The sequence below is a fragment of the Dendrobates tinctorius genome, unplaced genomic scaffold, assembly GCF_039654945.1.
Source record: "Dendrobates tinctorius isolate UK_male_01 unplaced genomic scaffold, ASM3965494v1 ptg000129l, whole genome shotgun sequence".
NCBI classification, from domain to species: Eukaryota; Metazoa; Chordata; class Amphibia; order Anura; family Dendrobatidae; genus Dendrobates; species Dendrobates tinctorius.
In genome coordinates, this window is record NW_027361797.1 from 49,331,076 (window position 1) to 49,354,889 (window position 23,814).

At 43.5% G+C, this 23,814-nt stretch overlaps 2 protein-coding genes across 3 annotated transcripts in view; both read right to left on the reverse strand.

Moving 5' to 3' along the window:
- Nucleotides 1-23,814, reverse strand: part of ADAP1 (ArfGAP with dual PH domains 1) — a 327,348-nt gene that overhangs the window by 100,383 nt on the left and 203,151 nt on the right. The gene's annotated exons all lie outside the window — the stretch shown is intronic.
- On the reverse strand, nt 8,984-22,441 carry LOC141047823 (uncharacterized). Its single transcript, XM_073543148.1, has 3 exons — nt 22,400-22,441; nt 10,325-11,238; nt 8,984-9,602 (listed from the first exon to the last, which is right to left on the reverse strand). Coding segments are annotated over exons 1-3 (957 nt in total). The 3' UTR covers nt 8,984-9,601.

Sequence of the window (23,814 nt, forward strand, 5' to 3'; positions counted from 1 at the left end):
TGAGGAGACTTAAAGCCGCAATGCTCCTCTGGGAAATATGCTAATTATGCAAATTGTTTCTTCAGAGAGGAAGAGGACTAGAACTCTAGTGCCACCTATTGGAGGTAGCAATCCTAAAAGTCAATGTTGACCCTTTAACAAGCCAAACCAGATCTCCCACTTTGCACTGATGAGGGGCAGTACCCCGAAACACAGTGTCTGCAAATGGAGATTCTGGCTTGGCTTTTATCCTAAGTCATGTAACTAGGCTCGTTAAAGGGTCAACAGGCAATATCCAATTTTCAAAAATAGAATTTCCCTCTGAAATGTAAAATACATCAATGTCTTTTAGATCATGTACTAGTCTAAAAAAAAAAAAAAAAAAAAAAAAAAAAAAAAAACAAGACATCAGCAGATTTAGTATCCATGTAATAAAGAAAAAAAAATCTAGAGGTTTACAAAAGAAAAAAAAATTGCAAAAAATGCCTGTCATGTATATCACCAAAAAAACCTCATAGGGATACATACAATTTCTAGAAAACCTGATAAATAGCTAAATTTCACTAGTTTGTCCTGTCTCTGCTGCTGCACCTGATATTGGTTTTTGTCACATTAACAATGCTGCAGCAGCTCCGCCCCACCTCATTGATTGGCTGCAGCACCGTCGATGTGATTTCAGTGCTGCAGCGGCTGAGACTCAGCGCTGGATGCAGGAGAGGAGAGTAATGCATAGTTTGCATTATTTAAAAGAAGCTGCTTCTGGGAACGGAGTTTTTTTCTGAAAATGGAAACCCCCTTTAAGGCCTGAAGAAAGGATCAAAAAAACAGAACATTGTTTTTTTTTTCCAAGTGTAGAGCCTGGAATCATATACACCACTGAGGGGTTAATATGTGTCGAAACATTCACAATTGCAGGCAACAATTCAGGAAACTCTTTGACAATATCTATTGATGTAGAAACACTAAACAATGGGAGCTGGTGTCTATATTCACAGCACACCACTGCAATAACAAACCCATGTGATTCCCACCAGTGGGACCCGGCGCGGGCGCTGTTCAGGGAAGGAAACGCTCCACTCTCCGAGAATGCTAAGTGAACTGTTGTATCCAGGGACTGGGCAGGATGAACACTGGAAAAAAAAACAACTTACCGGTATGTTTTACTGGAAAACATACACAGGCCATAACAATATACGGCATAGTGCATGCTAGGAATTGTAGTTCTGCAAAAGCCGGAGACAAAACTGTGCCATTGTAGAGAGAAATGGTCATTAATTAAAATATGTAAAATAATAGTACACCCTGAAACTACCTAAAAAAACCAGGATTTTAGGATTTAAAGGGGTTGTGCACTAATGGGGTTTCGCTCATTCGGAATTGTTTTTTTTCCAGAAATAGCACCCCCCATAATTCATAGGTTGTGCCTGGTATTGCAACACAAGTGAATGAGGCTAAATTTCAATACCAAAGTCCTTGGATAACAGAAGAGCCGTTTCTGGGTTAGAGGCATAAGTACTGAGATAACTGCTGTATAGTATTTATAGGGGATGGCTACCCTGTGACTTGGAGCCATATACGGCCCAAAAATCTCTTTTCCCTTTCTAAGCGAAATTTTATAAGACAGCAAAGGATAGTTGGCACTGACCTGGAAAATCATACTTCATCCAAAGAAAGTACGGTAATAGAATATGGCTCTGATTCATTGTTTCCTCAGTGCCTATTTTTTGTTTTTCACCCAATTCATTATTCTATTTGTGCCTTTTTTTTAAAGTCTGTTTTATATGTGCTCGCCTGATTCTTTTTTTTTTTTTTTTTAGTTTTCCGCTTCATGTCCAGATGTTTTAGGTTGATTCACCAATTGTGACTTTTTAAAAAGTTCCGAAATTTGGCGCAACTCCACTCCAGTTTCTCCTGGGGTACTGGGGTATTATTAGTACAATTTTTGGGGACTCTTTGGGGCCAACTTGTGACTTTTGGCACTAAAAGTTCAAGACGGGAAGAAAGTCCATTTTTGACATTGCGCCAAATTTATGAATCACGTGCGACATTTTGATTATTTTGACGTCAAATACAGCAACTAATACCACAAGACATATAAGGAAAGTGACTTAAAACAAAACAACAGGAAATAACGAATCAGGGTCTAAGTGTTCCTATACAGACTGGCCCTGGGAGTGATCAGTACATCCAATAGGTTACCGACCGGCTGCTCGATTATAAGTTCTTGTCGTAAAGTAAGAGCTTTGCAGTAATGCGGAGGAAACAAGAGTGTTATAATATAGGGGCATTGTGCCCGACACATCTATATGGGCACAGCTTTATCAGTAACTACTCTGGGGACACATTTTTGTGGCTACACAATTGTATGGACAACTCTATGCGGTGGGACAATGGCTATTCTGTGTTGATGCTATTATTGTGTTGCAGCTTCGAACTTGGATAGGATCTACCAGGAATATTGAAACTCGGGGCCTACTATTCAGATTTTAAGCTGAAATTTCTGGATCAATAATGCATCTTCTTTCTCAACTCATGAACTCATTTATGTCAACAGGACCAGGGATTCCCAGCCAGTCTCCCATGCCGGTACTGGCCCGGCCTCAAGCTGCTTAGCGGCTGCGATCTGACGAGGGCATGCAAATTCAGCTTAGAATGGCTGTTGCCTAAAAATGTCAACAGGACCAGGGATTCCCAGCCAGTCTCCCATACCGATACTGGCCCGGCCTCAAGCTGCTTAGCGGCTGCGACCTTACGAGGGCATGCAAATTCAGCTTAGAATGGCTGTTGCCCAAATGTCAACAGGACGAGGGATTCCCAGCCAGTCTCCTATGCCGGTACTGGCCCGGCCTCAAGCTGCTTAGCGGCTGTGATCTGACGAGGGCATGCAAATTCAGCTTCGAATGGCTGTTGCCCAAATGTCAACTTGACGAGGGATTCCCAGCCAGTCTCCTATGCCGGTACTGGCCCGGCCTCAAGCTGCTTAGCGGCTGTGATCTGACGAGGGCATGCAAATTCAGCTTCGAATGGCTGTTGCCCAAATGTCAACAGGACCAGGGATTCCCAGCCAGTCTCCTATGCCGGTACTGGCCCGGCCTCAAGCTGCTTAGCGGCTGCAATCTGACGAGGGCATGCAAATTCAGCTTAGAATGGCTGTTGCCCAAATGTCAACAGGACCAGGGATTCCCAGCCAGTCTCCCATGCAGGTACTGGCCCGGCCTCAAGCTGCTTAGTGGCTGCGATCTGACGAGGGCATGCAAATTCAGCTTAGAATGGCTGTTGCCCAAATGTCAACAGGACAAGGGATTCCCAGCCAGTCTCCCATGCAGGTACTGGCCCGGCCTCAAGCTGCTTAGCGGCTGCGATCTGACGAGGGCATGCAAATTCAGCTTAGAATGGCTGTTGCCCAAATGTCAACAGGACCAGGGATTCCCAGCCAGTCTCCCATGCAGGTACTGGCCCGGCCTCAAGCTGCTTAGTGGCTGCGATCTGACGAGGGCATGCAAATTCAGCTTAGAATGGCTGTTGCCCAAATGTCAACAGGACGAGGGATTCCCAGCCAGTCTCCCATGCAGGTACTAGCCCGGCCTCAAGCTGCTTAGCGGCTGCGATCTGACGAGGGCATGCAAATTCAGCTTAGAATGGCTGTTGCCCAAATATCAACAGGACCAGGGATTCCCAGCCAGTCTCCCATGCAGGTACTGGCCCGGCCTCAAGCTGCTTAGCGGCTGTGATCTGACGAGGGCATGCAAATTCAGCTTAGAATGGCTGTTGCCCAAATGTCAACAGGACGAGGGATTCCCAGCCAGTCTCCCATGCAGGTACTAGCCCGGCCTCAAGCTGCTTAGCGGCTGCGATCTGACGAGGGCATGCAAATTCAGCTTAGAATGGCTGTTGCCCAAATGTCAACAGGACGAGGGATTCCCAGCCAGTCTCCCATGCAGGTACTAGCCCGGCCTCAAGCTGCTTAGCGGCTGTGATCTGACGAGGGCATGCAAATTCAGCTTAGAATGGCTGTTGCCCTAAATGTCAACAGGACCAGGGATTCCCAGCCAGTCTCCCATGCAGGTACTGGCCCGGCCTCAAGCTGCTTAGCGGCTGCGATCTGACGAGGGCATGCAAATTCAGCTTAGAATGGCTGTTGCCCAAATGAACTCATTTATGCCTACAAGGTCTGGCAAAAGTGGTCCGTACATAGGGCAGAAAATTTTGACTTGTGAAGGTGGGACCCTATGGGGACTGCTATGGGTCTGTCATCTCTGCCTATGTTCGTACAGAATAATAAATGCAGTAGTTTCTTAATTGAACGATGAGATACCGTCTCCATCTGTGTATAGTGCATCAAGTGTATACTGTTCATGAAGGGAGTAATGGGCCCACTCTTTCACAGGAGCCCACCGGAGGATTCAAATGTTCTCCTGTGGGTCAGTGTCAGCCTGCTTTGCTGGCACTTCTATTCTGCCTACCCCATTGTATGGGATATCTAGATGAGCAATGTTAGCACCAATGCATGCACCCTGTAGCATTAGGGCAGCGTGGTGGTACAAGTTTCTATACTTTCATCACTGAACAGCAGCTTGCTAACTTTTAAAGCCAAATCTATGGCGGGAGAAATCACAGCCTTCCATGCCCATTGCCGTCTATTGACACTGTGTAACAAGAAACTTCCTGGAAACTCTGGTTTTCGAGAGGTCTCATTCAGATTTTTTGAGTCTGGGAAGTCACCACTTATTCTAGGAGATTTTTGGAAGTTTTGGGAACATCAGCAAGTAGGGCCGCCATGATATATACAGTAGATGCTGAATGTGCACTGCGAGGCACTGCACCTTACTAATCATTTAGATCTAGCGCTCAGCAAAAATATTCACAAAACCCTTGTCCAGTGGCCACATTGGCTGACTTTGGCCACCAGACCAGAGCGCGGGTACCTCTGGCTACCTGCAGAATCTCAAGAGCCTCTGTAGCAGGCTCCATTAAGTTGCGGCGTGCTGCGCACATGACGCCGCATGGATCTACCAATCAGAAGAGGTGCTGGGGATGCTAATAGTAGCAAGAGATTTGCACTGTTCTGGCTTGGCAGCAAAGGACTACCGCTGCTATGGTGGGGTGTCCGGCAAATTTTTTGCACACATCACAACAGATCGTATACTAGGTAGGTATATTATATGTTGCCTTCTTTACTTAATAGCTTAACAAAGTAAATTAATTTCTTTGTACAGTTACTCGCTCCAGAAAAGTTGACTTGTTCCTTTGACCCAGTGCAGCATAGACAGGAGGGCCCTGTAGAGTCTGAACATTCAGCTGTGAAGCATTCCCAACAGTGACAGCAGCTAAGAGCAGGACGAGAGACAGAGGCTATGGTCACTTGGCAAGAAGCTGCAGTTACATATGCTACTGTCCGCTGTTCATGGAGCTGCACGCAGTCATTGGTGATCAGGGAAGACCTTGGATGAAGAATCCTCACCTATCTTGTATCTATGAACTATGCATTGCAAAGGTTAAGAATGCTTCAGACCGCAAAAAAAGCTGTAGGAATTCTGTCCATTAATACAGAAGTTACAGAAACGCGAGCGCCAATCTTGCAGATTATATTTCCATCAACCCATAAGACTTGCATTGCTGATTCTGATCCGACACTCAGATCAAAATCGAACATGTTACTGATTTTTTTCCGCAGACCCTTCGGTCCGAAAAAAGAAATTGGACCTGTGCGCAGTCCCATAGAATATCATGGGTACGAGTGCTCTCAGTGGAAAACACAGATTGCACTCGTACAAGAAAATCGGTCATGTGCACGAACCCTTAGAGCAATAGTGCACAGCACCATGGTGCCCTGGGTTAGCAATTGCTACCTTTATAGAAAGCAGCTTGAAAATAGTCTTGATTAAGACTCTTCTACCTATTGTGTCTACAGCTCCTATCCTACAGTCGGGTTAATATTATTGACATTATTAGTTAATTATTAGAAAAATAAAGCCAATGTCGCCAGACATAAATGGCAAAGTTTCAACTGTGTTTCATTAAAATAGTGAACGAACTTTCCTAGGAAACAAGCAGATTGTCGAAAAATGAGCAAAATGCCAGTTCGTTGGGTGAGATAACCAAAAAGATCATCGTTCTCGGCAGCACATCGCCAGGCATACACAGGACTCGTGCTGCCAAGAACAATGGCAGCCTATGTGCATGGATCGATCTAATACAGATCACTTAATTTGCATCATTGAAGGGAAACTTTCACTCGATTCACGGAGCCCAAACCTCAGAGCTTCGCTGCCGACTCCAGCCAGGTATATTTTTCTCTGATACGCTCCAGCTGGCTTTCCCACGACGCTCCAGTTGACTCACAGGTGTCTCCCATGTGTACACTTAGCGAGAGATCTGTCAATCACCTAGATCAGTGCGAAGAGAAGTCAGCCGGAGGCGATGCCGGATTAACCTCGTCTCTCCCTATAGTTCCTGGACGGATCTTAAAACTGTATTTTGAAAATTCTTGAGACGCGTTTCAGAAAAAAAAAAAATTATATGATATATGCTACCTGTGGTTTAAACTGCTTGAATCACGCAAAAGGGTGGTCTTCCTGTGTAAACAGGCTATTATTAAATGACCCCTGATCAGTAAATGTTTATCAATGTTTTTTATACACCAATGCAAAAATTCATAGGCTAAATACAAGCTAGTGATCACCGACAAGGAGGTACCGGTGAGGAATGTCTAATTAGTAACAGATTGGTCGGAATTTGTCCTTTTCAACTCAACAAAGGATCCAATGTCAATGTGCTGGCACTGTTTTTCAATTTACTATCCTTTTTCCCTGCCAAGCTTTTATACATACAGTATACAAACAAATCTTGTGTAATCTCATCTCACAGCCTTACTCCATTTCATTTGTTCCCCTTTAGTGATGGGCGAACGTGCTGGGATAAGGTGTTATCTCAGCATGCTTGGGTGCTAACCAACTGTCTTTGGCGTGCTCGAAAAATATGTTCACGTCCCGCGTCTGCATGTCTCGCAGCTGTTCGACTCCGCAACACATGCAGGGATTATCTAACAAACAGGATATCCCTGCATGTGTTGCGGCTGTCAAACAGCCACTAGACATTCAGTCGCTGGGACTCAAACACATTTTTCGAGAACGCTGAAGACACTCTGTTAGCACCCGAGCATACTCAGATAACACCTTATCCCAGCACGCTCGCTCGTCACTATTCACTACAGCTTGTTAACCACTAAATATACGTTATCAGTTACATCTGTTCATGGAATGGTTTTCTTTGTGTCTTTTGCGACTTTTTTCGTTTGCACCCAATTCATTATTGTACTTGTGCCTTTTTTTTTAAGTCTGTTTTTTATGTGCTCGCCTCCTTTTTGTTAGTTTTTTTTCCACTTTGTGGGCAGAATTTAGCAATTTCATATGTTTTCACCTTAATCATCAATTGTGCCTTTTTAGAAAAAAATTCCCACATTTTGGAGCAACTTCACTCCAGCCCCTCCCTGGTGTTTTTTTTTTTTTTTTTTTTAACTATGCCAGAAGTTTTGTCCCATAAAGCATAAAGTGCAAATTTTTACTCTAAAAAGCTGCAAAAAAAGCAGTTTGAGACAAAAAAAAAAAAACAATGTTTGACTTTGCGTCAAGTTAATGAACCTGGATGCACCATTCTTAAAAGTTTTGCACAATAAACAGCAAAAAAGACTAGCGCAAATGATGAATTGGCGCTCTTCTCTTTTGTCTCACAAGTGCTTCTTTATCCTTTGGTTCCAATTCATTGTTACATTTGTGCCTGTTTTCTGTCTTTTTTTTCTGCTTGTTTTTCATTTGCGCCAGATTCTTAGGCTGTGTGCACACGATGCGGATTCTGCTGCGGATCCGCAGCGGTTTTGGCCCTGCAGATCCGCAGCAGTTTCTGCTGCAGTGTACAGTACCATAATATCCTATGGGAAATGGAAACCGCAGTGTAGACGGTGCAGATTTTTCCACGCAGATTTGCTGCAGTTTCTAATCCGCAGAAAGAATTGACATGTTAATTGTTTCTGCGGATTCAGCAGCGGTTTACCATCTCCTCCATTGTAGAGGTGATAAACCGCAGGGCAAAACCGCAGCCTAATCCGCAGGTCTTTTGACCTGCGGATTTACCTGCAGATTTTGCAAAATTCGCGAGGATCAATCCGCAGCAGAATCCGCAGCGTGTGCACACGCTCTTATTGTAGTTTGCGCCTTTTTTAAAATCCTCTTCATTTCTTTTTCAATATTTGCTATTATGGGCAAAGTTTGGGCTTTTCAGATGTTTTCGCCCAGTTCATTGACTTTTTAAAAATTTGCAAAATTTGGTGCAACTCTACTCCAGTACCCTCTGGAGTGATTTTATACGTCAAGCAGAAAAAGGAATAAAAAAAAAAACTTTGTTAAACTTTTGTGCAAAATTCTTGAACTGAAAGCGTCATTTGGATGAATTTGGCAAAACAAACGCCAAGAGATAAAAAAAAAGAAAAGAAAAGTGACGTAAATAAAAAAAATTGCAAATGATGAATTGGGGTTCTTGTATCCATTTGTGCGGTTTTGCTGCCTTCAGTCTGAAATCTACAATGTGCACATTCCTAAGGCTACATTTGCACTTACCGCATTTTTTGCGGTCCATTATTGCAGCCTGTATTGGTACATTTTTTTGTGGTCTGCCGCAATAACGGACCTCAAAAAAGTGTGCGGATCGGCGTTTTTTTCCCCCCAATATTATGGAAATAGTATTGGAAAAAAGAAAAGCGTTCCACAAACCCGGAAGTCACGGTGCACCGCAAAAACAAACTTCCGTTTGTTATTGCGGCCCCATTGATTTACAATGGGGGCAGTGTCCGTACGCCGTATAAAAGATCGAGCAAGCTCGATCTTTTATCACGGCCCTCACGGCCGTAAGGCACGCCATGGAATGGTTGCGGGATGATTTTGCTGCCCCATAGAAATCTATTGGGGCCGCAAAATCGGCACGCAAAACCACGGTAAGTGTAAAAGCAGCCTAAGAGCAAGGAAAACTATTGCCTGGACAGGCGTGTCAACATTTTTGACTATAAAACAAAGTTTATGAGCCCGTTTTCAGTCTCGGAGGAAAGCAGCACTCAATTGAGCGCTTCAGCGTTTTTGACTTAGCAATTGGTGGGGGTCTCAGCACAAGGGGTCTCAGCACAATGATTCTATGATCTGTCAAAGGTTTTATGAAATTGCAGTTATTCATTAGTGCCCAAAGCAAAATCCTTAATAGAAAACCCATCTGCCTTATTATTATTATTATTATTATTATTTATTGTTATAGCGCCATTTATTCCATGGCGCTTTACATGTGAGGGGGGTATACATAAAAACAAGTACAATAGTCTTAAACAATACAAGTCATAACTGGTACAGGAGGAGAGAGGACCCTGCCCGCGAGGGCTCACAATCTTCAAGGGATGGGTGATAATACAGTAGGCGAGGGTAGAGCTGGTCGTGCAGCGGTTTGGTCGATCGGTGGTTACTGCAGGTTATAGGCTTGTCGGAAGAGGTGGGTCTTCAGGCTCTTTTTGAAGGTTTCGATGGTAGGTGAGAGTCTGATATGTTGTGGTAGAGAGTTCCAGAGTAGGGGAGATGCGCGAGAGAAATCTTGTATGCGATTGTGGGAAGAGGAGATAAGAGGGGAGTAGAGAAGGAGATCTTGTGAGGATCGGAGGTTGCGTGCAGGAAAGTACCGGGAGACGAGGTCACAGATGTATGGAGGAGACAAGTTGTGGATGGCTTTGTATGTCATGGTTAGGGTTTTGTAATGGAGTCTCTGGGCAATTGGGAGCCAGTGAAGGGATTGACAGAGGGGAGAAGCTGGGGAATAGCGGGGGGACAGGTGGATTAGTCGGGCAGCAGAGTTTAGAATAGATTGGAGGGGTGCGAGAGTGTTTGAGGGGAGGCCGCAGAGCATGAGGTTGCAGTAGTCAAGGCGAGAGATGATGAGGGCATGGACTAGGGTTTTTGCAGATTCTTGGGTGAGGAATGAACGGATGCGTGAAATATTTTTGAGTTGAAGTCGGCAGGAAGTGGAAAGGGTTTGGATATGTGGTTTGAAGGAGAGATCAGCATCAAGGATTACTCCGAGGCAGCGAACTTGTGGGACTGGGGAGAGTGGGCAGTCATTTACTGTAATTGATAGGTTCGTAGGGGGGGTCAAGTGAGATGGGGGAAAGATGATGAATTCTGTTTTGTCCATGTTGAGTTTCAGATATCATGTGAATGCTAGGTGCAGAGGCAAGTCTATGTGCAAAGCTGGGTGACGCACTGTGTGTCCTTCATAGACAGACAGCAGGAGAGCAGGAGAGCTGGGTGGATGGACATACCATGTGAATGCTAGGTGCAGAGGCAAGTCTATGTGCAAAGCTGGGTGACGCACTGTGTGTCCTTCATAGACAGACAGCAGGAGAGCAGGAGAGCTGGGTGGATGGACATACCATGTGAATGCTAGGTGCAGAGGCAAGTCTATGTGCAAAGCTGGGTGACGCACTGTGTGTCCTTCATAGACAGACAGCAGGAGAGCAGGAGAGCTGGGTGGATGGACATACCATGTGAATGCTAGGTGCAGAGGCAAGTCTATGTGCAAAGCTGGGTGACGCACTGTGCGTCCTTCATAGACAGACAGCAGGAGAGCAGGAGAGCTGGGTGGATGGACATACCATGTGAATGCTAGGTGCAGAGGCAAGTCTATGTGCAAAGCTGGGTGACGCACTGTGTGTCCTTCATAGACAGACAGCAGGAGAGCAGGAGAGCTGGGTGGATGGACATACCATGTGAATGCTAGGTGCAGAGGCAAGTCTATGTGCAAAGCTGGGTGACGCACTGTGTGTCCTTCATAGACAGACAGCAGGAGAGCAGGAGAGCTGGGTGGATGGACATACCATGTGAATGCTAGGTGCAGAGGCAAGTCTATGTGCAAAGCTGGGTGACGCACTGTGTGTCCTTCATAGACAGACAGCAGGAGAGCAGGAGAGCTGGGTGGATGGACATACCATGTGAATGCTAGGTGCAGAGGCAAGTCTATGTGCAAAGCTGGGTGACGCACTGTGTGTCCTTCATAGACAGACAGCAGGAGAGCAGGAGAGCTGGGTGGATGGACATACCATGTGAATGCTAGGTGCAGAGGCAAGTCTATGTGCAAAGCTGGGTGACGCACTGTGTGTCCTTCATAGACAGACAGCAGGAGAGCAGCCTTGCGACATTTGTCATACTGATGTATTCGTATGTGGCGGAAGGGAATCTAGAATCATTTAGAATCTTCCTCCCCTGACCCCCACCGATACAGCTCTCTCCTTGTGCAAAGGTTTTCACGTGTTCATGATCAAATTTATTTCCATGGAAAATGAAATATTTTAAAATGTTCCATTTTTAGACAATTTAGAGCTTACAAAAGAAAAGGTCTGTAATATTGAGGAAGAAACTGAATTCCAGATTAAATGAATATGACTCCATATCCTGCCAGCAGTCATCATGCCTTCCAGGAAAGTTTCATATACATAATGAATAGTCTAGGTGTATCAGTCAAAGCCGAGTCATCTCCAGCTTCCCATACTCTCAACTATGGGTGATCTAATTGTGTTATGAGCTACTTATAGGGAGGATCCACTTTTTATGGTGCTGCATAATATTTGATGACAGCTATGATGCTCGGCCTCCCATACACATGTATTTTCAGAGTGATTTGGGCATTGAGCTTCAGTTCCATCCATAGATTTTCTATTGGGTTCAGTTCTGGAGACTGGCTAGGCCACTCCAGGACCTTGAAATGCTTCTTATGGAGCCACTCCTTAGTTGCTCTGACTGTGTGTTTCAGGTCATTGTCATGCTGGAAGACCCAGCAACGACCCATATTCTATGCTCTAACTGAGGGAAGGAGGTTGTTGGCCAAAATCTCACGATACATGACCCCATCAATCCTGTCTTCAATACAGTGCAGTTGTACTGTCCCATTTGCAGAAAAGCTCGCCCAAAAGTATAATGTTTCCCCCACCATGCTTCACGGTTGGGAAGGTGTTCTTGGGGGTTGTACTCAACTTTCTTCTTCCTCCACACACAGAGAGCGGAGTTGATACCAAAAAGTTTTATTTTGGTTTCATCTGACCCCATAACCTTCTCCGATCCCTCCTCTGGATCATCCAGATGGTCATTGGCGAACTTCAAACGGGCCTGGACATGTGCTGGCGTGAGCAGGGGGACCTTGCGTGCCCTGCAGGAATTTAAACCATGACTGCATAGTGTGTTACTAATGTTTTTTTCTGGGCTGATTCCTGACCTTTCTCAGAATCATCCTCACCCCATGACAAGAAATCTTGTATGAAGATGGAGCACCAGACAGAGGAAGATTGACAGTCATCTTGTGTTTCTTCCATTTTATAATAATTGTGCGAACAGATGTTGCCTTCTCACAAAGCTGCTTGCCTATTATAGGAGGGCTTCTTAATTATGTAAAAATCCTACAATGTGATTTTCTGTTTTTTATTTAGATTCTGTTTCTCACAGTTGAAGTGTACCTACGATAAAAAATACAGACCTCTCCCTTTTTTTGTAGGAGGGAAAACTGGCAAAATCGTCAGTGTAACAAATACTTATTTTCCCCACTGTATTTGCAAATACTAATTGTAGTTCTATTCTTGAAGATCTAAAGAATTTACCCTGAAGGGGGAATACTTATTGAAGAAGCCCGTGATATTTCTCAGGTATGTGTATTATTGTTTCTGGTACTATCAATCATCCTCATGTAAAACTAACGTGACTATGTTTGTTGCCTAAAGGCCAAATCACAGATTCCACACATCACAAAAAACTTATTTTTAAGGGTAATTCCATTTGATCGCTGGGATATGCCATCGCATAATGATTGGTTGGAGATCTATCTTTGGAATCCTCACCTGGTTTAGCACCAAGTCCTCTTTCTTTAATATCATAGATTTTTTTTATTGAAGTTTTTGCAATAAAATACACTTGTAATAAAGACAATAAATGGCTCAAACATATAAGTAAAATCAACTGAATTTCCAGGAGACATAAAGAAAAGTAAACCGACAATACTACAACACAAAACCCATCCACCTCTTGCCGCAGAGAGACCACTGAGTATCACCTGAAAGGGAATCTGTCAACAGATTTTTGCTTCCCCATCTGAGAGCAGTGCACTGCAAGGCCAGAGACCCTGATTTCAATGATGTATGACTTACTAATCTGCTTGCTGAAGTTTTGATAAAATCACAGTTTTATCTGCTTTATTTCCTAGTTCTCAGAAGGTTGAGCGCTGTATAACCGCGCCCCCACCACTGATTGGTCGCTTTCTGCCCATGTACAGTGTACACAGAAAGCTACCAATCAATGGTGGGGTTGAACTACCTGGCAACAGGTTGACTAGTCCGCTAGTGATAATTTCCTGCTGATAAGACTGTGATTTTATCAAAACTACATCAAGCATCACAGTAAGTGATATATAGCTGGAATCATAGTTTCTACCACTACATTATGGTGCTCTCAGAATACATGGCAAAAACCTGGTGACAGAGTCCCTTTAAGCCCAGTTAACATAACTCAGATGTGGAAACCACACTCAGAACTTGTTGTCTCATCTACATGTCCTAGATTAATGACTTGTCATAGATCAATTAGCACTTAACGAGCTATACATGTAGATTGTATGTAGATAACCATAATAAACACCCACTATAGTGTTATAGGTTATTCTCCTGCCCATCAATAAATACATCTAACAAATCTAGTTTCCTGCAAGAGTCTTGCCGCAGAGAGACCACTGAGTATCACCTGAAAGGGAATCTGTCAACAGATTTTTGCTTCCCCATCTGAGAGCAGTGCACTGCAAGGCCAGAGACCCTGATTTCAATGATGTATGACTTACTAATCTGCTTGCTGAAGTTTTGATAAAATCACAGTTTTATCTGCTTTATTTCCTAGTTCTCAGAAGGTTGAGCGCTGTATAACCGCGCCCCCACCACTGATTGGTCGCTTTCTGCCCATGTACAGTGTACACAGAAAGCTACCAATCAATGGTGGGGTTGAACTACCTGGCAACAGGTTGACTAGTCCGCTAGTGATAATTTCCTGCTGATAAGACTGTGATTTTATCAAAACTACATCAAGCATCACAGTAAGTGATATATAGCTGGAATCATAGTTTCTACCACTACATTATGGTGCTCTCAGAATACATGGCAAAAACCTGGTGACAGAGTCCCTTTAAGCCCAGTTAACATAACTCAGATGTGGAAACCACACTCAGAACTTGTTGTCTCATCTACATGTCCTAGATTAATGACTTGTCATAGATCAATTAGCACTTAACGAGCTATACATGTAGATTGTATGTAGATAACCATAATAAACACCCACTATAGTGTTATAGGTTATTCTCCTGCCCATCAATAAATACATCTAACAAATCTAGCTTCCTGCAAGAGTCTGAAGGGAAGGCTCTTGGTTCAGTTCGATTCCCACAGTTGACTTCAAGTGGGTCACGCAGAGTACACTTTTGGAAATAATCTCGGGCACCTCACACCAGTAAGTGTCCCACCCAACCTTGCCACAACGTGAAGCAAATGAGCATCATCATCTCTCGAGCATCCATGTCCTATTTTTAACTGTTCCAAGACACTCACATGAATGGGGACACAGTGCTAAACTAGCCCAAAATTTCCTTCATTCTCAGGATCAGTAGTGGTCCCAAAAGGTTGGACACCACCATTTATGAAGTCATTGCACAGCCTAACGATCTGCCTTTACTTTATAGGATGGAAAAACTCCTAGAAAAGGAGTTGTTCGTGTATACTCTCACAACCAGTTGGATGTGGAGAGATGTAGAGATCGCAAGAAGACGACCCACCGAAAAAAATAGGACTTATTTGTGGGTATGATCACACTTGTCAACTTTCATGGATGCTCATCTAGAAGGTCACTGCGCATGCCTAAAAGCATTTTCGCATAACCATGACCTCCACCCATTTTCCACACCACATTCATGTCCTCTCAATGCTCAGTTTGACACCATAGCACAAGAAACCTTTTAGAAAGTGCTGCTTTCCAGCAAGTTTTAGAGGTCTTGCCAGTTCTACTTTGGGTCTCGGAGGTTTCCCATTTTTTCGAGGGCCTTACAGAGATTTTGAGAGAGTTGGTAAATATGTGTATTTTGACGCAGTGGTCTCCGGGGGTCCTGGACATGCTGTCTCGTAATCACCTCACCATAGATCCATTGCCTTAGGATTATACGCTCAATGCCACAAACTTCAGGATCCACTCAATGTAATATTACTCAAGACAATCCAGTCAAGTAGAACCAGTCTGGAGAAACGTCGGTGGAGTTTCCTGGGCAAAATATTGGGTGGGCTCTCCATTTAATCCCAATCTACAGGAAAACTACGGTACATCTTAGATATTTTTGGCCTATCCATAAGATTTGCCAAAAATGTCTGATAGATGTGGGTTCCACTTCTTGAGAATGAGGTCTTGTCCTTTGTCACCGGGAATGGAGGCGTAGCGATGCATATTCGACTCTCTCTATTCACTTCTATGGAAGTCAGGCAGAGACGCCTGTAAATATGGCATACATGAACTATTTTGATTAATAGGATTTAGGTATTTTAACTTTTTAATTGGGGGTTGACTTCAAAAGATAAAAGATCCTAAGTCAATTATCGCATTTTCCTCCATTAGTTCAAGGGTGGACACTCATCAAAATCCCTAAAAAAAACCCTTCTTTTAGGTACAGATTACCCAAAATGTTCCTTATAAAGCGATTCATGATTGTCGCCTTCCATTAATTAAACTTTTCTACCATCTGTGCACGTCGACTAACTTTTATGTTCACACTTCAGTTTTCCTGAAAGGTTAAACAACAAGATAGTTGTAAGTGCTGTTTTAATTAGCAGATCTATACGTGCCAAAACAGCATTAACGCGCAAGTGAACTCAGCACTTCGCCTCGGCTTCAATGATAAGCTAAAGCTTGTTGACTTTGCCATCTTGGTGAAACTCATTATCAGGCAAAAATATGTAAATAGCTCCTTTAGCTCCTCCGCCATTAATAAGAGTGAGGCATCTTCTACAGTGATGTGTGTTCGGTAATTAAATTCCACTTCTTAATTGAAAAAATGGCAGTCCGTTAATCTACAATAGGGAGGCAATAAATATTTGCACCATAATTAATAGGCAGGCATGTTGGTGATGATGGGTAATGGTTTTGTTTGAATTTTGGATTAAATTGGGATTATTAATTATATTTACAGCAAACTGTTTTGTTTACACGAACTTCGCTGTAATTATTAATCAGTTGTATGTATATTTAATTTTGGATATACTTCGCACTAATGAGAATGGATCAGATAACTTTATTTAAAAGTTCTATCCAGTCTTAAATGATGTTAGCAGAGTTAAGGTGGCCATAGCGACTGAACACTCGTCTGGGCGCCAGATCTTTTTTCTCCGTCTAGAGGTGCCCATAATGACCATTAAATGATTGCAAAATGGCTACATGCAATCCGATTGGGAGTCGGCTGCCATATAGGATACGTAGGGTGCCGGACTGTCAGTATTGAGAGTAACAGCCCAGCTGTCCAATCTGAGGCTGGGGCATGCAAGGCTGTCAGCATTTTTATTGAGAGCCCTGCTGCTTAATCTGGCCCACCCTGCGGGCGTTCCTCCAGGTGTCTCCTGTTCTTGCTAATTTGCTAGCAATTTAGCTGGCTAGGTATGAGCAGACCATTGTCAGCTGTAGATTTGCTATATGATACGTCTGCTTTTCTCTGAGTCCGATTTCCTGATCTTGTTGCCGGACCATGGATTTGTCGTGACTCTTAGTTTGTGTTATCCCTTTTGCTCTTGGCTCTCTCTGACCTCAGGTATCTGACTCCGGAATAGACATCTGACTATCCGTTTCTCTTAACCCCTTATCTTCACATACCCTCCTGGCATTGGTCCCCGGACTATTACTTGACCATGCCTTTGTATTACCCCTCTGTACTACAAGCCCTCCCGGTATCTGACCCCGGACTATTACTTGACCATGCCTTTGTATTACCCCTCTGTACTACAAGCCCTCCCGGTATCTGACCTCGGACCTCCTGACTACCCTGTCTCACGGCTTGTCCATGAGTAGTGACTCAGCGTCACATGTATAGGGAAAAACATGTCAAGTCTAGGTAAGCAGGGTGGGGAGAAGCTGTAAGGGATCTGTGTCTTGGACTAGTCATCTGAGGCATATGGTCTCTGGCCAGCTATTCAAAGTAAATTTCTCAGAAATGCTGCAGTATTTAACATTTGAGCATACACAATGGCAATAATGCTGCCAGTGCCTGACTATGCCAATGGTTCGGACAGCATGAATCAATGGACATGTTCCCTTTAAAGAGAGTTTCATTATTCCAACAAAACTACATTAAGGAAATCCTCATTGATGTACAACTACATCTACACTTTCTGTGGGGTTACAGAACAGTCAAGAGAACCATTTGTTTCCAACATTTGGGAGTTGCATAGATGAAAAATATCTGTCATTTTTCGACAATAAGCAGCACTCCTCTTTTCTTTGGCAGCCACCAAATACGAGCAAACATGATTGTGCCCAGATTTTTGGTGGATACACAGAATGACATCGTAGGCCACACGTGGTCCGGAGGCTGCAGGTTGTGAAGACATTGAAGACATTACTTGACTTTTTAAGAAGTTTGAGGTGCTAATAAACCTAAGATAACTGTCGGCCGACAGCGTCCTCTCCTGACTCCCCCATACAGCTCATGAAGGCTAAGTTCAGACAAATATGGATGCATTTTCGAAAGGGAGAGTGGACTAAAAATGTAAGGTGCTGCCAAAGGTCTTCACCTGGTGGCACAATCCCTTTCATGCCTGGGTGGAACTATGTACAGTATATAGCCTTACCCAAAGGTCTAGTTTTCCAGTAATGGCACACCTTCCTTAGTTAAGCAATTAAAAGACAGTAAAAATATTATTAAGCTCTTGTTGGACAGGCTCCGCACAGTTGGCGTCTTTCGTTGAGACCAGCAATTTGAAAGAGAGACGTTTTGCTTTTAATTAAATCTCTTTGTCTTGAAATTGCTTTGTCTCGACCTTCGCGAGAGAGCAGCAGCCCGGTCTCACTTTAATTACACCGCTGACTGCAACACAATTCAGTTAGCGGCCCACACACCGCGCTCTATAAGCAAACAGCGACAGGCCACCACCGGGTCAAGTCTGACTAGATGTGTATAGATGAGGCATCCGGACGGAAACGTCATTTGTAACTCTACGGCAAATGACCAGTCCTGGGTTTTTCCATTAGGTTTACCTGTGAGCTGGAAGTCGAGCTTTATTATTTGCAGAGAAACGTAATCACATTCGTGGAATTTATGGATTTTACAGAACCCAAGGGACAAATACTCTTTTACTGGAAAGAACTCATATTAAAGGCAATTGCATAAAGTTTTTGACCCCCTCTAATCCAGTTCCCTTGAGTTCTTCCACGAAACTACTTCTCAGCAAGATGGAGGACATCATTGCCAGACGTATAGAAGAAAGAAAGGTCTACCAACAAGCACCAACCCGACAGAGGACAAAAGAATACACTGTACAGCATAGTTAATAAACCTCTGCTCATTCTGAGTCCAGTGGGCGGAGCTACTCAGATGTAACAGTGCTATGAATGCTGAGCTCTGTATAATCCTGCCCACACCACTGATTGGCCGCTTTCTGTGTACACTGTGCACTGTCAGCAAGTTACCACAATCAGTGATGGAGGCGGAGTTACATAGATTACATGGACGGACTGCCTGGCACAGGACACCTAGTCCTGCACTGATCACCTAATGAAACACTGTCTCTATCGAAGCTACAGGAAGCTGCTGAGCCAGTGACATATCCCTGGAATCAGGAACTCTGTCTCTACATTACGCTGCTCTTAGATTAAATGGCATATCATGAAAATTCATTTTTACATAATTTTACATTTTTGGGGGCAATATTTCGAGAAAATATATAAAAAAAAAATAAATAAATAAAAATGAAACGAGTCTGTTTTATAATCAAACAATGGCCACAAAAAATGTTATATTGCGATCCCATTCGGTAACAATTATATATATATATACGGTATATATATGAATTTTTTTTTTTGTAGGAGACGGGACTAGAAATTCTGATTTGGACTGGTGGTGGCTTTTTTTTTTTTTTTTTACCTATTTACAGTAACTTCTTTGCTTGCTTTTTACGATCGCAGAGATCCCCTGTAATTGGGATTGACATATTAGCCCCAGTGTCAGGGGAAATTCACCCTCCTGGTTGCACTGTTGAACTGAGCAAGAGACTCCTAAAATATTTTTTGTCCAATTGGCATGGACTGGCCTCGGGAATAGATATTATACCAACATAGAATCAGGATGCCAGCTGTATACCATAACGATGGCCTAGGGATGTCAGTGTAGATACATCATGGTGTAATATAAGCTGCCTACCGCCAACTTAAAACATAAACAGCCGGCTAATAAATCAGTGCAATAATGTATTTAGTTAGACTGTTGTCCTTCTTGATTCATTGTATGTTTTCATTCTCCCAGGCAACACAATCTATCCCTGTGTCAATAAAAAGCTTTTAATATTTTACCGCAAGAAGATCAGGCCCATCCTTCCTTTTCTATTTCTGCTCCTGAGTAATGGTATTCATTGAGGCTATATCATGTATTCCACAAATCCCTTGGAAATGACTGTAAGGTGAATTAAACAATCTTTGTCCATTTGTCCCGTTTGGGTCACTGCCATCGCACATTGGTGAAATATCCTAGACATATGTTTTATCCTATACAACCCCGATGACTAAGTGCCAGCTAAGTTAAGGGTAAGGTCTCAGACTACTGATCACCAGATTACCAACGGCAGTGACATGCGGAGGAACGGTCTACGCAGACAATAAGAAATATCCAGTCACACAGAGTTTGTGCATATAACTCTTCCAGTACGGTGTCTTGACCAAGGCGCTGGTCGTAATTGTCAATCTAGGTTTGGAATATCCCTTTAAAGGAGTTAACCAGTCTATGTAGACTGCTGTATCACGACAATATGGGGATTCCGCTACATCCCCGTGCAGCTGGGCGGTAGCTTATATGCAAGTTTCATACTTGTGGTCACATTCCGACTAGACTTTCTTCTGCTCCTCAATGTTGTTGTAGAGAAGAGTCTAGTTTGCACGTGACCGCAAATATGCAAACCGAACACATGCAGTCACGTGACCGCCCATTTAGGGGAACCGTTACATTGAGCGCATGGCACACTGTCAGGATTCGGAAATATGCAGTCACGTAGTGACTGAAATTTACTCTTACAGCAAGTACTATGGTTTTCACTCCTACTCATGATATCATATGGGGCTGGGTACATGTCCAATTTTTTCCTCAAATTGAGGGGTCAACGGAAAAAAAAAAATCGGAGACATGTCTGATTTGGATCTGAGGGTCAGATCAAAATCAGAGATGCAAGTCTACGGGTCCGTGAAAAAAAAAAAAAAGTGGACCACACTGGAATAACAGAATGGAAAAGTTGGAGACTTTTTTTTGCTTTTTCTCTCCAAATTCGACAAAAACTGATGATACTCTGATTAACTCAGAATAATCAGACCATTTTTCCCGGATGTGGAGAAAACAGTCCTGTGACCCTACCCTAAAGGGGGTTTTACACATAGTGATATCGCTAGCAATATCGCTAAAGCGCCACCGATTTTGTGACGTAGCAGCGATATGGCTAGCGATATCGCTATTTGTGATACATACCTCCGACAGGCTCCCCCGCTGTCTGTCGCTGATCGCGCGAGATCGTGCAGCTCCATTTATCGTCGGGCGCTTCCTGCTGGCGCCGACGAGCGACACGTGCGGGAGGACGTCAGGATCGCCGCGTCTGAAAGGTAAGTAACGACCTCTGCTGCGTCGCTGTGAGACCTGCCTGTGCGGCAGCTCACTAGCGACCATTTAGCGATGCACCAGCGATCCTGACCGGGTCGTATCATGGTCGGGATCGCTGGTGCATCGCTAAATGTAAAGGGGCCTTTAGCTGCAGTAGACATTTTTTATTGACCTGTCAGCATGTCATGTTCAAGGGTACCACGCTTTTCAAGACGGCCAACATATCTTGGACCTTGCTCTGTAGAGAGATACTAGCCTTGAGCATTATTGTCTGGATATCCATCCTACCACTGAGCTCCACCATCCACTCGGGGTGCCAACCATAACCTTTGTATACAGGGACTGCAGACTTTTTAGACTGGATGAACCAAGTAAATTCCTCTGACACCATTCTGGTGATCATAGATGGTCATTATATACTTTTTGCAGTGATATCATGCATATGTCCAATGCGACCACTGCAGCCAATCGTCAGCCTCAGTGGACTTGTGCTATACATGCAGGAATCACAGATGACACTAAAGATTGGCTGCAGCAGGGACACCCAGGGCAGAAGAGTTGTCTTCTACTGGGGATATCAACATCAAATCTGTGGGGCTTCAACACACGGCACCACCGCCACCGATCTGCTGTTACCCGCTCCGGACAGATGTGAACAGTGCATACGGTCGAAATAGCACAGATGAGGGTTCCAGGTATAAGACCCCCACCAGTTCTGATACTGAAGACCTACCCTAAAGGCCCCGTCACACATAACGACGCTACAGCGATCCCGACAACGATACGACCTGATAAGGATCGTTGCTGCATCGCTATGTGGTGGCTGGTGAGATGTCAAACAGGCAGATCTTCCCAACGACACAGCAACGATCCGGCGACCCGTAGCGACCTTTGTAACGATGTCACGCCATGTGTCTCGCTTCTGAGTCGCTGACGAGGTCGTTGGTAAAAGTTGTCAAACATATCGATGCATGTTACCCAGCGGGACCTCAACGACCAAAAAAATGTCCAGGGCATTCCGACACGACCAGCGATCTCACAGCAGGGCCTGGTCGCTGCCACCTGTCAAACGTAGCGAGATCGCTGCTGAGGTCGCTGTTGCGTGACAAAACTTGTGACTCAGCAGCGATCTCGCTGTGTGTGACGGGGGTTTAAGAATAGAATAAATCTTTCTATACATATCTATGAATGACTCTTTCAAGCAGATCTCATCTTTTAAACATAATTATCCAGCTCCTCTATAAAATGATAGAACTTTTCCTTACTGATTTTGGGTTATACTATGTCTAATATACCAGGCAACGACGCGTGTGTTCCTAGGTTATAAAAGCTATTAATGTTTTATGAAATTTGGTCCCAGCCTAATTTTATGCATAATAGAAGGGAGAGGTTGAATGCCGCTTAGATGCTCCTAGGGGACCCCATAATCGAAGTTAGGGAAATAAATACCAAAATGGAAGAAAAAAGAAATAATGCTGGAACAAAGCGTTACCGAGTAATAACGGAACTGTTCCTGCTGCAGCTCCACGGTCATAAAGCGGGTCTTAATTTATAGAGTAATAAAATGAAAAGCTTATATCTAACGACATTAAAGATCCCATTACACCATGGAAAAAAATCCCTGTATTATGCTCCATACTGAATCCACAGATGTGCGTGGTAGTAAAGGAGATTGCGGCGTAGTCTTGAGAAGTTTAACTGGAGACGCTTAAAAGTAATGTCCATCATTACAACTATTTCATTCTATATAAGCATCCAAACTCATCTTTAGTATACAGAGTTCTGCAGTGTAAAGTTAAAAAAAATGCCACCGCTATGGGAAGGCTATACATAAAAGAGGACTTGTAACTAGGTCAAAAGTTGCCAGCTTTTCCTCTTGTTTTATTCCTGTTCCTCCCCTGAGTATTCAGGTTTTTGTTTTTCTAAAATCCGCCATACGATTCCAGAGATATGGACCTTTTCATCCTCACAGGATCCTCTAGGGTGTGTCTTTTGGCTGCTCTGCATAATTACCCTGTGAGCCACACCCCATTTGTGATGATAAAAAAGCATTAAATAAAAAAGCCCATATCTCTGGAACCGTATGGCGGATTTAAGAAAAACAAAAAACAGAATACTCAGGGGAGCAGTGGGAAAAAAATAAATACAAAAACTGGCCACTTTACATCTGGTAAGAGGTCCTGTTTAAAGTGGAGTTCAGATACTTGCCCCCCCCCCCCCCCGAAAATTAAAAACCTTCCGAAATGTTCAACTTTGAGGGCTAGAAAAAAGTGCAAAAAAGTGCAAAAAAGGGTTTTTTATTTTGAGCGAAGTTCATGAACAAAGCGCGCCATTCTGAAGAGCTTTGCTCAAAAAAAAGAGCAACGAAAACCTCAGCACAAACAAGAAAAGTGACTTGAAAAAAACAGAACACAGAGTTCAAATGAGGCAAAAAAACAGACTTTATTGTGAATTTATGGCAAAATCAGCACTTAATCCATATAGAAGTGTCACTCACTACACAGTATGGTACTTTTAACACTCTAAGGCTAAGGTTTTTAACGCCATTTTTAAAGAAAAAGCCAAAAGTGGATTAAAAAAAATAAGTCATGGTCTCAGTCTTTTCTTTGCAGGTGCCTTTGTATTTATGACCCATTCCAGTCTTTGTCATCAAAAACTGCAAAAAAAAAAAAAAAAATGAATATGGAAAACATAAGAATTTCCAATGGTGTCTTATTGCAGAAGAAATACATTAATAATAGATGATCAAAAAAAGGCTCTTATCTATAAAAAGCCTTGATAGGAAATTCTGGAGAATATAGGACACATCACAGATCCAGCCGCTCCAAGCTAAACCTGTATTCATTCCAAGCTGATTTCACACATTTCCATTTGCTTACCCACCTGATAATAATGATTACATGGAGA